This window comes from Culex quinquefasciatus, chromosome 2, assembly GCF_015732765.1.
Source record: "Culex quinquefasciatus strain JHB chromosome 2, VPISU_Cqui_1.0_pri_paternal, whole genome shotgun sequence".
Classification (NCBI taxonomy): domain Eukaryota; kingdom Metazoa; phylum Arthropoda; class Insecta; order Diptera; family Culicidae; genus Culex; species Culex quinquefasciatus.
In genome coordinates this window covers 39,523,535-39,538,722 of record NC_051862.1, presented here as the reverse complement: position 1 = coordinate 39,538,722, position 15,188 = coordinate 39,523,535, and the positions used below count along the sequence as shown (strand labels likewise).

The following is a 15,188-nucleotide window of genomic DNA, read 5'->3' as shown; positions in this document are numbered from 1 at the left end:
CCTTTTCACGCCCTCTTGAACGCGATTGGCGCACAAGGATTTTCCTCCTTCTTCCTCGACGACACACACGACTGTTTTCCATTGTCGCCAAAAGGGGTTGGGTTGGGTTGGGTTGCGATATCATTGTACACATTATTGTGGCCCAAGAAAGAATCTATATTTATTTTGCTTGAATCCTCTCTTTTGTGAAACGCTATTACGAAAGGATTTTCGCGCGGCAGATTTGCTTCATTCAAGTGTGAGAAAGAGAATCAGAACGTGTGTGTGAGGAAACGGGATTGTGGTGATCAATAAAAGAAGGAGTCGAGAAAAATGTTTTTCGTATTTTTGTCTTTTTATGCAAATCCGGAAAAATTTAAAATAAAATCATTTCGCCTCATCCATGCCAAGCTTAACGTTAAGTAACAGAGTTGTATAAAAACACTTTATAATAATAAAAAACACCCTCAACAATCCACCTTAATAGTACAACAGTGCGTGTGTGTAAAATAACAAATTGCCACGCTAATTTCCCCACTCCTTCTTAAGCCAAGGTGGACCGTTTGGCCACGAAATCCCTCGACGTAGGTTCCTTGTTGGTGAATCGTGCGTACCTGGAAAGATAAAAAGCAAATGTTTAATTCTAACCTCAAAGAAGCTCTGGAAGCGTTTGAAACTCACGTGTCCTTGTACTTTTGCACATCCTGGGGGCTCAGCGAGGGCCTCGTGCTGGCGAAAGCCTCCAGCAGGTGGCGCTGGCTAATCGTTATCTGCTCCGGAACATGCTGAAAAGAAGAAGTTAAAAAGAAGAAGAGTTTTATCGTTTGCTGTAACTAAGAGTGTAAAAGACAAAAATGAGCGTGTTTCTTGAGGTTTTTTCCGGTGCAGAGAAAGTCAAGTGTTCGTCCTCTTTATCTCATCAGAAGCAATTTTGCAGCTATTTTTGGGTTAAGAACCGTATCATCATCATAACCATCAGCGCGAGATGCGATGTGTTTTTAAAAACGGCGCGGATAATAGCGCAGTGCAATGAGGGGGAGTGCTATTATTTTGCGCTTTATCCTTTTGCGATACCGCAAACTCAATGTGAGCGTACTGCTTTAGCTAATGCACACTAGCGATGTGTTGGAAAAGAAGATGGGTAATTTAGATTGGGAGTCACGATTTTCGCGAATGGCTGGTGGTGCCTCACACTAAAAAGGGCAGCAAATGAGAACCATTTTCGATACAATGACTTTCGGTATTAGTGAGAGATTAGAGAAAGAGCTTGTTATACAGTCGACTTTGGTTGTCAATATCCAAGGGACCGTCGAGTAAGAGAAGCATCAGTTCAAGCAAAACAATGTAAATGGGCCAATGTGGTTTTGTAAACAAGCAGGCTGTCCTGCTCATAAAAGTAGATGTTTACATTTGACATGAGCAGGACAGCCTGTTTGTTTACAAATCCACATTGGCCCATTTACATTTTTTTGCTTGAGTTTACAGAACGATGCAAAGTGAAGACTCGATTGAAGTTTGTTTTTTCTTGCTAACCAGCTATGGGTGAGAATCATGGCAACGTCCAGCAAACAAAAACAAAGAAATATCAAACACCCTCCAAAGCTTCGTTTCTCAAAGAAAAATGTCTATGCAAGCCATGAGAAAGTGAAATTATTGACAACCGGAATATATTACTGCGGGCGTTAATACATAATTAGAGTTCACGCGCGGTGATACGAGCGCAAGATAATGGTCGCATGACAGCCGCATGACAACCGCAGAACAAATTTTTGGCTGTTGTCAAAGGTTGCCTTGAGTTTTCAGCTGACTTTTCGGAAAATATTCAAAACAAACCAAGTTGACAGCCAAATCAATGCAGAGTTTCAGCACGGACGAACGGACATGACACCAGCATTTCGATTTTGAAGCTGGTCTTCTCTTTCTTCTTCATGTTCTTGTTTTCCTGCTTGCCTTCAGAACGAGATCGTAAATGTCAAAACAAAATTTGACAGTTTGCTTTACTTGACCGTTTGCTTGTCGAAACGTTTGGAATCGTCGATTTACGTGCTAAATGAAATGGAATGAAAGTTTCGACGTGTTTAAACAACTACAGAAACAGAATGGGGCATCTTCAGATTTCCTTTAGATCTTGCTGTTTCTAAGCAGTGGGTTTAGTTTTGCAGCTCAGAAGAACTATCAAATAATTGAAAGGAGCAAGAAGGTCATGCCGCAACCGCAAAGATGCTCAGTTTATTTTGCGGTAGATTTCCGTATTGGGTGTCGACCAGCCGAGAGCTTAGATTTGGAACAGTTCCGCGAACCGTTGGCTGTTCCTTCCTTCCCGCACATGGTGTTTTGTGGCAGAGGATTTGCGGATTAATGGACCGGATCTTACGAACTTGCCATTCCCTAGTGTTGGGAGGCCAGTTCTCGAATTCCGTGTGCTAAACGTCCTTCTGACGATCTGATTAGTTATATCACGGACGACCGTGGTTATATCTTTGCCATTTATAGCTGTTGAAAGCTGGAATCCCGGGACGTGGAAGAATGGCATCAAAATGTTGGTTTACTCCCGTTTACGACAGCGGAAAATGTTATGCTTAATCACGAGCTCAAAATAAATAATGAAAAATTCTAATTGTCAGGAAAATTATAAATAAATTAAATAGCTGAACTTATTTACTAAATTTGTCGTGAACTTTGCACATCCTGCTTGCTTTGTTTATTGACAAATTCATGATTCACTTTGGATTCGCTTCGAAAAGTATTGTTGACATCAATAAAATGTGTATAACTACCGTTAGACGCAAAAAGAACAGCGCGCAATGCGAAAGTATTGGTAGCGGATAAAAAACAGAAATTTTTCAATCGCCGCAGTATGCCAAAACTTTGACTGAACGTGTAATAATTTCAAAACAAATATAGTTCGCCAACGTGAACACAAGCGGCGCTAGTGTTTCATCGCGGTTTCAACGTATTTTTATTCGGTTGAAATTTGAATTTTGCCTCACAAAACTGGGCCAAATTTGTTCGTGGTGTCATGTCCGTTCGTCCGTGGTTTCAGTTCAACTTTCTGATTTTTACACTGCGGCAGTTAGGCGGCAATAATCTCCTGTCACTCACAGCGATGGAGAAACGTGATTACTGGAGCAACATTTGAAAGGGGCGGTACGACATTGCTCTTACGGCCTTTCATTACACGCGTTTAAATGGGACGAAAGGCCGTAAGAATAATGTCGTACCGCCCCTTTCAAATGTTGCTCTGGAATTTTATCTCGCAATAATCAATATATCTAAAGCAAATAGAATCCAAGGAACCGTCGAGAAAGAGATCCTTCAAGCAAGAGAAAATATCGAGGAATAAAGACAATCGAAGTATGCAGTTTGAAGGGACTGAAGAATTCATCGGTGCATGGAGCAATATTGATATCGAGAAGATCGACAGCCAGAGAGTCGACTGTAAAACAAATCTCAAATCGATCATGACGTAAACACAAGGGAGTCAGTCAAAAACACGGCCAAAGATCTCCAAAAAATTGAATTTTTGAAAATATTGGTGATGGCCATCCAAAATTAAATCCTAAAATGAGTTCTAAACTATTTAACAGGCTTTTAACAGAATCATAGAGATTCAGGCTAACAAGCAATAGGTGTGACTTCTAAACTCTCCCCAATTTATTAGTTTCTTCAAAGTTCAATTACAGTTGTAAAACTCTGAGAAGACCGGTAGGGCGCTTCTGAGGCGGAAGCCGTAGTCATTAAGCCATGAGCCGTATTTTTGGTGAATTTCTGAGACGCAAATATTTTTAAAACTTTATGCTCTGCCTAAACTCATAGAGGGAAAACTATGGAAAATGTTTTGCAAAGGCAACCAAGTCAAATTCCAAAAACAACTCAAAATTAGTAAAATGTACTAAGCAGACTTTTGCAAAAAAAAAAGACATATTTTTTCAACAGTAAAATTTTCAAAGTATTTAAGATTCCATGTAAAAAAATCTACAAAGATACCCTTGGGATCAATGCTTGAAACGGGATCTGTCAATGAATGGGACTGCTCGAAATTTGAAAAAAACTTTTTGTCAGTGATCATTTCCGAAAATGGAATTTGATCTCTCACACACAGCGCCTACCACGATCGTCATTGCTTGGCGACGGTCGGTGAACGTAAACACAAAGACGAAACGAACGAAAAATGAGCACCGCTCAAGCAGCCGCCCGAACGAGAAAACGTGCTCTTTCTCTTTCTCCCGTTTTTGTCTCTCTCTTCCTAGTGTATGCTGCGTGGTGACAGAAGTCATTTGAATGCAGAAGGAGATCAATGACTGTGTGAGTGACTTTGCGTAGCACTTATTCGTTTGTGTGTGTGAAACGAACGAAAGCAGAATTAAAGTGTCACCTATCACAAAAATGTCAAAATTTCGTAAGCACTGCTTGGGATATTTAATTTCTCATAATGTGAGAAAGTACCAAAAAAATATGAAAAAAGTGCAACAGAATATTATAAAAATAAAATTTAAGGCCGTTAATTAGCAATTTTTCAACCAAAAAGTAACACATGCTTGTAAAATTGTTATACAGCAATTCCATTTAAAAAGAAAATAAACCGAAAAAAAGTTCTCCGATCGGGCTCAAAAAATTTCTGGGGGTTCCTTAGCCAAAATAATTTGACCCGTATTTTTTTTGTTAGGCCATTAGGGTGACCTACATCGTGCTAGGGTGGTTCAAAAAATGTCAATTTTCGTCATTTTTCGCAAAACACACTTTTTTCAAAAAATCATATCTCCGCGTCATTTCATCCGACTTTAGCTTTCTTAAACGCTGTCTTAAATTTTCCTAATTGAAATACGCAACTTTTGGTACCCTAACATGTATAGGTCATCGCTAAAATTTTCAAGTTATCGCAGTTTTAGTGAAAAAAGTTGATTTTTTGCCAGTTTCGTCATTTTCCTGCTTTTGCGCGTGGTGCGTCGAAAAACTCAGTTTTTTTTTCAAAAAATCATATCTCGGAAACGTACGGTTCGACATCGCCAATTTTTGTTATGTGAAATTTTCCGAGGAATCCGATAAAAATATTTTCAGACATAGGCTCTTTGGTCCAGACACGGTCAAAACGCCATTTTAAGTTTTCATAAGACTTTTTCAATAGTTAAGCTAGATTTTTGAAATTTGTTACTATTTTTCCCAAATAGCCAAACTCATCACCTTTCTTTTGCGTGTAAGACAGCTAAAATCGGATGAAATGACGCGGTGATATGATTTTTTGAAAAAAGTGTTTTTTGCGAAAAATGACGAAAATTGCCATTTTTTGAACCACCCTAGCACGATGTAGGTCACCCTAACGGCCAATCAAAAAAATACGGGTCTAATTATTTTGGCCAAGGAACCCCCAGAAAAAAATTGAGCCCGATCGGAGAACTTTTCTTTCGGTTTAGGCTCTTTTCAAATGGAATTGCTGATAGTTATGCTACTGTCAGAAATTTGCAAAAAAAAAAAAATGTTTAAAGCCTTTTTAAATGTAAGGGTTGATTAAAAATTTTGAAAAAAAAATTTCCGGAAGAACAGTCAATTTAATAAAAACTTTAATTTTTTGACACTAAAAATAGGACGCATTTTTGCAAAGTTATCAATTTAAAAAAAAATTAAAATCGGAGCTATTTTGGTGATGAAGAAAAAAACCCCATTTTTCATGTTTGTTCATGTTTCTTCAATGTTTTATAAGAATGAAAATTATTCTTTCAAAAAAAATTGGTTATGAGTCTAGGCTTAGTGATTTTTCACGCTCGAAAATTGCAAATTTCACGGGGACCTCAATTTCAAAACACCAAATTTCACGCAAATTTCGCGGAACTTGAAAAATTTTAAAATAACTCTGAAAATCCTTTGTTTAAATCACAGAAACTACGTTTAATGCTTCACTATATATTATTCCTCAAAAAAAATCTTCAATAAACTAAAAAAATCTTCACTAAATTTGAATGCAACACAAAAAATCCTCCAGGTTTATGGATGGGCTCTATATTTATATATTTTGAAACAAAATTTAGGGCACGCGTATTCTCATTTACTGAACTGCTCTTATAATATTCGACTAATAATGCTAAAATGTTTTCTGTTATATAATTTTACATTTTATTGAATTTCATATCAAAGCAAGTTTTAACAAACTTGTTCAGTCAGAATGAATAAAATAAATTGAATTTTCTGCGACGTTTAGCCCATTAAACACTTTTAGAAAACTAAATTCAAAATCAATTTGCAAAAATAATTTAATTTTTAAGAAAATCGAAATTTTTATTCTAAATGAGAAATGAAAACAAAAAAGTAGTATTTTTTAACTTTCACGGGAATCATCCACCCAAATAAACACATATACCGTAATCTGGGGCGAATCGGAACTACAGTCTGAATAGGGACAGCAGTTTTTAGAGCACTTAAAGCTTTTAAATATGGAAATGGATGTACACATTTTGTTGGTCTGAGTCTGTTCTAACCGAAACCAACCAGAAAAATCACAATATTCTGCTCCAACATGGTTAAAACTGCTGTCCCAATTCGCCCCATGTGTCCCGATTGACCCCAGTTTACGGTAGTTAAAATTGAACAGGCCCACAAAAATGATTTGTTTTTAAAATGTGATTCTAAAGATAAACTATACTCTTCATTTTATTTTGAATTAATTTCTTTCAAAACTATACCTTTCTGATGAAATAGCAGTGAAAGTTTTAATACCGTGAATGAAAATATTACTTAATTTAGTTGGATTCTAATAAAATTCAAAACTCTGAACATTTCTTCAAATGGTTCATACCATTTTGACACACATATATATTCAAGCATTTTAATTGAAAACTAATGAAATTTAATTAAATAGTCTTTTTGGATGAAATATTTATTAAGTTGTTATTTAAAAAAAAAATGTGAAAATTGATAAATTTCACGAATTTCACGCCGTCTACGAAATCGTCAAAAATCACTAACCCTGTATTAGTAATTGAACCAGGGTACTCGCTTAATTCTACAGTAGTTCATAAGATTATTTTTGTTCCTTTTTGAGTTTGATAAATTATTTTGAGAAAAATCATTACATTTTCACGCAAACATAAAATTTCACGGGATTTCGCGGAAAAGCCAAATTTCGCGGATTTCACGCTGTCCGCGAAATCGTGAAATTTCACTAACCCTAGTTATGACTATTACAAGTAAAGAAAGTTATGGTTTTAACAAAATTGAATTTAAGAGGCTTAAACTTGAAAACGGTGTACGTAATCAAATTTTAAGTAAAGATTTTTTTTATTGAAACTTTGATTTTAAATCTTAAGACAAAAAGTTATAGAACGTTTTTTTTAATATGATTTTTTCTAAAAATTGAAAACACTGAAAAGAGCAGTTCTCTACGGAATCGGTCTTTTTTCTTTAATTTTAATTTTTGTATTTTTTAATCTGGCTGAAACTTTTTTGGTGCCTTCGGTATGCCCAAAGAAGCCATTTTGCATCATTAGTTTGTTCATATAATTTTCCATACAAATTTGGCAGCTGTCCATACAAAAATGATATGTGGAAATTCAAAAATCTGTTTCTTTTGAAGGAATTTTTTGATCGATTTGGTGTCTTCGGCAAAGTTGTAGGTATGGATATGGACTACACTGAAAAAAATGATACACGGTAAAAAAAATTTTGGTGATTTTTAATTTCACTTTTTGTCACTAAAACTTGATTTGCAAAAAAACACTATTTTTAATTTTTTTTATTTTTTGATCTGTTTTAGAGGACATAAAATGCCAACTTTTCAGAAATTTCCAGAATGGGCAAAAAATCTTTGACCGAGTTATGATTTTTTGAATCAATACAGATTTTTTCAAAAAATCGAAATATAGGTCGCAAAAAATTTTCAACTTCATTTTTCGATGTAAAATCGAATTTGCAATCAAAAAGTACTTTAGTGAATTTTTGATAAAGTGCACCGTTTTCAAGTTTTAACCATTTTAAGGTAACTTTTTTGAAAATAGTCGCAGTTTTTCATTTTTTTAAATTAGTGCCCATGTTTGCCCACCTTTGAAAAAAATATTTTTGAAGAGCTGAGAAAATTCTCTATATTTTGCTTTATTGAACTTTGTTGATACGACCCATAGTTGCTGAGATATTGCTATGCAAAGGTTAAAAAACAGGAAAATTGATGTTTTCTAAGTCTCACCCAAACAACCCACCATTTTCTAATGTCGATATCTCAGCAACTATAGGTCCGATTTACAATGTTAAAACATAAAATATTCGTGAAATTTTCCGATCTTTTCGAAAAAAATATCTTCAAAAATTTAAAATCAAGACTAACATTTCAAAATGGCCAAAAATTCAATATTACGCCCATTTGAAATGTTAGTCTTGATTTTAATTTTTTGAAAATATTTTTTTTGAAAAGATCGGAAAATTTCACGAATGTTTCATATTTTAACATTGTAAATCGAACCTGTAGTTGCTGAGATATCGACATTAGAATATGGTGGGTTGTCTGAGTGAGACTTAGAAAACATCAATTTTCTTGTTTTTTAACCTTTGCATAGCAATATCTCAGGAACTATGGGTTGTATCAACAAAGTTAAATAAAGCAAAATATAGAGAATTTTCTCAGCTTTCCAAAAATATTTTTTTCAAAGGTGGGCAAACATGGGCACTAATTTTAAAAAATGAAAAACTGCGACTTTTTTCAAAAAAGTTACTTAAAAATGGCTATAACTTGAAAACGGTGCACTTTATCGAAAAATCACTTAAGTACTTTTTGATTGCAAATTCAATTTTACATCGAAAAATGAAGTTGAAAAATTTTGCGACCAATATTTCGATTTTTTGAAAAAATCTGTATTGATTCAAAAAATCATAACTCGGTCAAAGATTTTTTGCCCATTCTGAAATTTCTGAAAAGTTGGCATTTTATGTCCTCTAAAACATATCAAAAAAAAAAAAATAGTGTTTTTTGCAAATCGATTTTAGTGACAAAAGCGAAATTAAAATCACCAAATTTTTTTTTACCGTGTATCATTTTTTTTCAGTGTAGTCCATATCCATATCTACAACTTTGCCGAAGACACCAAATCGATCAAAAAATTTCTTCAAAAGATACAGATTTTTGAATTTTCACATATCATTTTTGTATGGACAGCTGCCAAATTTGTATGGAAAATTATATGGACTAACTAATGATGCAAAATGGCTTCTTTGGGCATACCGAAGGCACCAAAAAAGTTTCAGCCGGATTAAAAAATACAAAAAAAATCGAATGACCGAAATCTCAGAGAATTGCTCAAAAGTGAACTTAGAATATGGTTATTTTGCGCAATTATTTTTGTTGTGTGAAAAGTCGAATTAAAAACAAACGAGTAATTTTTTTTTGAGTGTATCTAATGTTTTGTGAGAAGTCCTAAGGGAGCCTTCTTTTATTACATAACGCAAAAAAAAACAAATTTTTAGACCCCTCCCTCCGCCTCGTAACAAAATGACTTTCAAAAAGTAAATATCGTGAAATTTTCCAATACCTCTAAAAAAATATTAAATTAAAATCAGCCTTAACATTTGAAAAGGCCAAAGATACTAATTTGGCCAGCAAAATAAAATGTTATTTTTCGAAATTTATGTCTGAGTTTTTCTAAGTGTTAATTTCATGCCCGGAAACTATTGTTCCGATTTTTTTATGTTAAAAACTGAAACTCGAGTGAAATTTTCTTAACCTTGGGAAAAAAATAGGGGAAATCTACCCTTTCCAATCAAACACCTATCTTCGTCATATAGAGAGTTTGATGCTCGATTAAAGCTCCAAAAATACTATTTGGGCTATAAACTTACCAGCAACAGCACCGCCTCGAGTAAGCACTCAAATGTATGTCACTTACTGGCCACAAAGATCACATTTAATGCACTTTTGATCATAATTTGTATTTTGCGAGACCACTTCTCATCATTTTGTTGGCACACACAGTGACACACACGAGAATCCCTCAAACGCTTAATGAATATCGCCAAAATTAACTTTTCACTTTCGCTTACTTTTTCACGGCGCTTAAGATATGAAATTGCTTCCAACTACCGGCAACATGTTCTTTTGATCATTAGTAAGGCACTCACTTGAAGAATAATCCCGAAAAATGTAATAAATTAGCAAAAGCCATCAAAAAAACAAACGCGCCAAGTCGTTTGACGTTTCAATTTTCACTTTGCATTCCAATCGAAGGCTGAAGAAAACCGAGCGAGAGACGAAGGCAAAAAAGAACAAAGGCTGGCCGTCAACACCACCAGCAGCACAGCCAGCGATGCCAGGAAACTTTCCCTATAAATGCCACTTTTCGTGAGTGTTCGTTTGAACTGTCAGCGCAAATGGCAACACTCGACAGAGTGTTGGAAGAAAAAAGAACTAAGCCGATATTAGAAAAATGGGCGTGGCCCAATGCATTCGCCACGATTAGAATACCCTTGGGAATTTTTTTTGTTAAATGCTTGGTAAAGAAATAGAATAACTTTTAGTGAAAGTGAAAATAAACAGAAATGTTCACAAAAACTTGCTCTACTCGTTGGTGTACTTGGTTTTAGTAAAATTCAAGGGAGACTCTAGATTATCCAGCATCATTCAAACACGACCGCTTATTAGGATTAAAATGGGTAGATTTCCCCTAGTTCCTGATATTCAAATTCTCAATTTACATTTCAAAAAAGAATAAATCGGTAAATTGGTATTTTTTCCGTGATTTTTTAATATACTCTACAAATTTGCCGAAGACACCAAATCGTATGGCGACTTGTACGGAAATAATCACTATTGGTATTCTCCGAAAATTGCTATTTTGTTAAATAAATAGCAATTCTAAGCAATATATTGCGCCTTGCAGCAATTCCTAGAGTTTCGTGTCAATCGTGCTTGGCCTAGATTTTTTCATCACACTGCTTTGAAGGACTGAGAACTGTCAACTTTGCGCACTTTGCACCGCGCTAGAGTGCTGCGAGATAATTTTCATCACAGTTGGCAAACCGATTTTCCATCACACCATCAAAACAAAACAGGTGTACTCGACTTCTGAACACAATCTAGTCATCAAGTTGTGGTGGTCGAGGCAGTTAAGTCATTGAGATGGTTTGTTAAAGGTTTTTGGATCGATTCTTGTAGTTGTCACTTTTGGGTTTTTTACGAGTTTTTTTTTTCTGATGAGCTCGAGGGCATAATTATATCGGCCATCTTGTAGCCGTTGGTCACAGTTCTTGAACGAACCTTCACTTTTTAAATTAATTCCCCAACATCAACTATACACCCTACACTAGCAACGAAGGGATTTGCCTACCGCTGCAATTAGGACAGGCTCGACAGCGCTGCGTCGAGACTGCATCAAAAATGGGTGGGATTGGAAAATGGTGAAGTTTCCCTCTGGAAAAGATTAGGAGGGAGAAGTGGAATTTTATCGCCGATTCCAAAGATCGGGGTCTTTTATCATTCAGGCGTCCGTATGGTTAGTCGAGTGTCCCAGTGTCAGTCCCGTTTTCGTACTGGAAACGTCAAGGACCATCTTCACCTCTGGCGCGTAACGCGCCATCATCGTCGAAGAGGTTCCCCTCTCGGTTCAACCGAATCAGCCAGGTGCTGGGTTGGCCGATACCCACACTGAGGGAAGACGCCTGGCCGCGCGGAAGTCCAGCAATGCTCTCTCGACATCCGCCAGCAGAATCCTGCCCGAAGCAGCAACAACAGCTATCAGCCGTTATTTGACTGCAAAGATCCACCGTAAGCCAAGATGCCGGCGTAACACCGCTGCATCCCGGCTTCGAAGACCACGATTCCACAGTCGGAACAAGTTAATCGCTTAGATGGTCCGAAACACTTTCTCTGGGCTGGACGAGCTTTCTGAACTTCCAAAAATAAATAAATAAACAGTCTGCCATAGCAACGGATACCTTCGTCATCACTGTGAAGAAAAATCACTGTGATGAAAAAATACTGCGATGAAAATAATTGCGCAAGACTCTAGTAAAGTGCAAAATGCGCAATATTTCGATAATTTCTTGTCAGAAAAAAATGTATATTCATCCAGAGATCTATTTCTTAACTCTCAAAGACCATGTTGTAGAGTGAACAATTTGATTTTTGGTCCCCCTCAAAAGGACAAAAAAGGTATTATCTCCTACCATACAAGCAAGAACAACCAAACGACACCCGGAAGCGCGGATTTTATCTGATTCTACTGCGTGAGGTTTCCAAAAGTGAAACTTTCAATCCGCTTTCGATGAGGTAATTAAGTCAACTTTCAAAAGAGCGGTGTTCCTTCACCCTCGTAATTAAAATCTTCTGTAATTAAACGCGTTTCCCTTTCTTTCGTCGACTTGGCCTTGACTCCAACACAAAATTGTCTTACCTCGTCATCCCCGGCCAGACACTCCTGCACCGCCTGCATATTCGCCGTCGTCAGGATGCTCTGGATGTCCGCTCCGGTGTAGCAGTTGGATTTCTTCGCAAACAGAGCGAGCTGAACGTCGGCGGCCAGATCCAGCGATCTGCTTTGGTTCTTGAAGATTGCCAGTCGAGATTCCTGTAAAGTTAGAAGGTTAGTTAAAAAGGTTTAAATTTGAATAACTTAAAATTTACCTCGCTCGGAAGTCCACACTCGACAAGCCGATCGATTCTTCCGGATCGTAACAACGCCGGATCAAGCAGTTCTGGTCGCGAGGTCGCTCCAATCACCGTAACCCCTTGCAAACCCTCAACGCCGTCCAATTCCGTAAGCAACTGGTTCACCACACGATCCGTAACCCCCGTCGAGTCGTGACCTCTCCGCGGAGCCAAGCTGTCAAACTCGTCAAAGAACAGAACACAAGGTTTGGCACTTCGTGCCCGGTCAAACAGATTCCTCACGTTCTCCTCACTTTGACCAATGTACTTCGCGAGCAGTTCCGGACCTTTTACGGAGATCATTCGCAAATTCCAAGTCTTGGCCAGCTTCGACACCAGATAAGTCTTGCCCGTTCCGGGTGGTCCAAAAAGTAAAATTCCAGCCTGGTTCCTCAGTGGTGAACTCTCGAATATCTTGGGGAATCGGCTTGGCCACATGAGGACTTCCTGGAAGACATCGATGGCGTTTTCCAGACCTGGGATCTGATCGCCCGGAACGTCGTCGTTCTCGTCCAGGTCGTCGGATTGCTGTTGGTGTTTGTGATTCTCGATGCCCTGCAGGCAGTACGAGTTGGTCACGTCCAGCGCACCGGCGAGCATGTCCTCCGTTATGAGGGGAGAGCGGGAATCTTGAAATGAAACAAACATAACATGACAGAAAAGCTTCAAGCTCTTGGTGAGCTGATGACCAAGTACACATTAGGATGACCAGAAACATTTAATATTTTAAAACCGGTTAAAAACATTTTAAATTATTGTTAAATTTCGATGTACTGTTAGTAAGGCAAAAAGCTTTTTTCCACGAGAAATAAAAAAAAAAGTCTACTCACTTTTCTTGAACGCATAAAACACCGCCCGATCCACCATCTGCACCAAACTCCCAATCGTGTAACCCTCGGTCGCCACCGCCAGCTTCTTCCAGTTGATTCGCTTCTCCAACTTGCACTTTTTATTCACAAACAAACTCTTTAACGCCACCTCGCGGTCAGTCTTGTCCAGGTTCGGCACCCGATAGATGTGGTGAAACAGATGGAAGCCCCTCGAAGAAAACAACCTCCGATTCAGCGTACTAACACTTCCAACGGTTGCAATCACCGAGATCGGATTCACGCTGGTAAACTCGTCGATCTGCTTCCGGATCACGTCCGACACTCTGCAAAAAAGTTAGACATAACCTCAACTTCTATTTTCGAAGAAACGATCTTACTTGTTATGGTACTCCGCGTCCTGGGTGTTCTGCTCGCCAGCCTGGTGCGTCAGCACATCCAGCCCTTCGAGGTGGATCACGGCCGGGCCGTGGAACATGCACAGGTACAGAAAGTGGCGCAGATCCTTCTGGATCGAGTCCGGCTTGCGGCCCTTGTGCTTCGAGCAGTGGAACGTCGCCGAGAAGCAGTGGAACGGGGCTTCGCCGAGTTGGGTCAGGATTGACTGGACGATGCTCTTCTTGCCACCCTGGGAGGAACCTGTGGGAATGGTTTGATGAGTTAGATTTTTGAACACTTTAGTTTTTATTGGTTTATCATCTTGTATTGAAATTTCGGACTTTGAAACGTTAGCCTAGATTATATTTTTTAATAAATATTTTTTTCGATTATATCAGACAAAATCACGGATGATCAATTGTAGAGTTTTTTTAAAGGGTATGACCACAATCACAATAGCTTATAGGACCTTTGAAAAAATCGAGATTTATTGACATTAACATTAGCTTACTTGTACCACAGAGAACAGATGTATATCATTGAGCAAACAGCATTGAAAAACGTGTGTAAAAATTCAAACCAAAATACGTTGAAAAGAGCTAGGGTGTGCACCATCCGCCTAGATAGCGCCACTTACAAAATCATGATGGCCTACAGTAGCAGAACGTTGGACCATCTAATCACTGCATAAAACATTCCGTACGAACGACATCAGACCAATGTCTGACTGCCCTTCATCAGAGGGTTGTAATTTTACGCGCCAAAGAAGGTAAACAAAACGAAATCGGACATAACATGTGTAAAGGGACTATTTTAAGTTGTCGCTTGAAAAATAATTTTTGAATGAATTTTCTGTTATGTTTTCGTTAATGTTAATGCATTTTTGCATTATTTTTAGTCAACTGGAATTATACAGAAGTGAATTTTATATTTAAACCAGATTAACATTTATTTTCTTTCGAAATTATTGAGCCTTTTTAATTGTTAAGTCAAGTATTCTCAGCCGCGACGGTGGCGCCGCCAAGCGTATCCTGCACACTCTAATTTCTTTGATGCAAGATTGTATGCAACGCATTTTTTTTAGTTTACACGGTTTACACACAAGTTAGAACCAAGATGTACATCTGTTCTCTGTGCTTGTACTTGTTACCCTTTATTTGGATCCTTTTCAACTTTTCCAAATTTCCTAAAGTGTCTTCCTTGACCTGATTAACAGTGTAAACTAACAAGTTGTCCTATCCAATAAACCAACAAATTACAAATTACAAACAATCGCCCATTAGTTTTTAAGATATCGGCTTTTAAAAACTGAATACTGTTGGTACTTAGAAAACTTTATTGTTTTTTACATTTGCATTTACTACTCAGGAACGAAAAGACTAATTTTC

The 15,188-nt window shown here is 37.5% G+C and overlaps 1 protein-coding gene across 1 annotated transcript in view; it reads right to left on the bottom strand.

Annotated features, from left to right (window-relative positions):
* Positions 1-315: 315 nt before the first annotated feature.
* Positions 316-15,188, bottom strand: part of LOC6051717 (peroxisome biogenesis factor 1) — a 33,813-nt gene continuing 18,940 nt past the window's right edge. Inside the window, exons 5-10 of the mRNA XM_038255259.1 lie at positions 13,803-14,061; positions 13,426-13,748; positions 12,572-13,224; positions 12,342-12,515; positions 661-764; positions 316-593 (exon numbers count right to left, since the gene is read on the bottom strand). Of these exons, the coding sequence (XP_038111187.1) occupies positions 524-593; positions 661-764; positions 12,342-12,515; positions 12,572-13,224; positions 13,426-13,748; positions 13,803-14,061 (1,583 nt within the window). The 3' untranslated portion in view covers positions 316-523. The remainder of the gene's footprint in view (positions 594-660; positions 765-12,341; positions 12,516-12,571; positions 13,225-13,425; positions 13,749-13,802; positions 14,062-15,188) is intronic.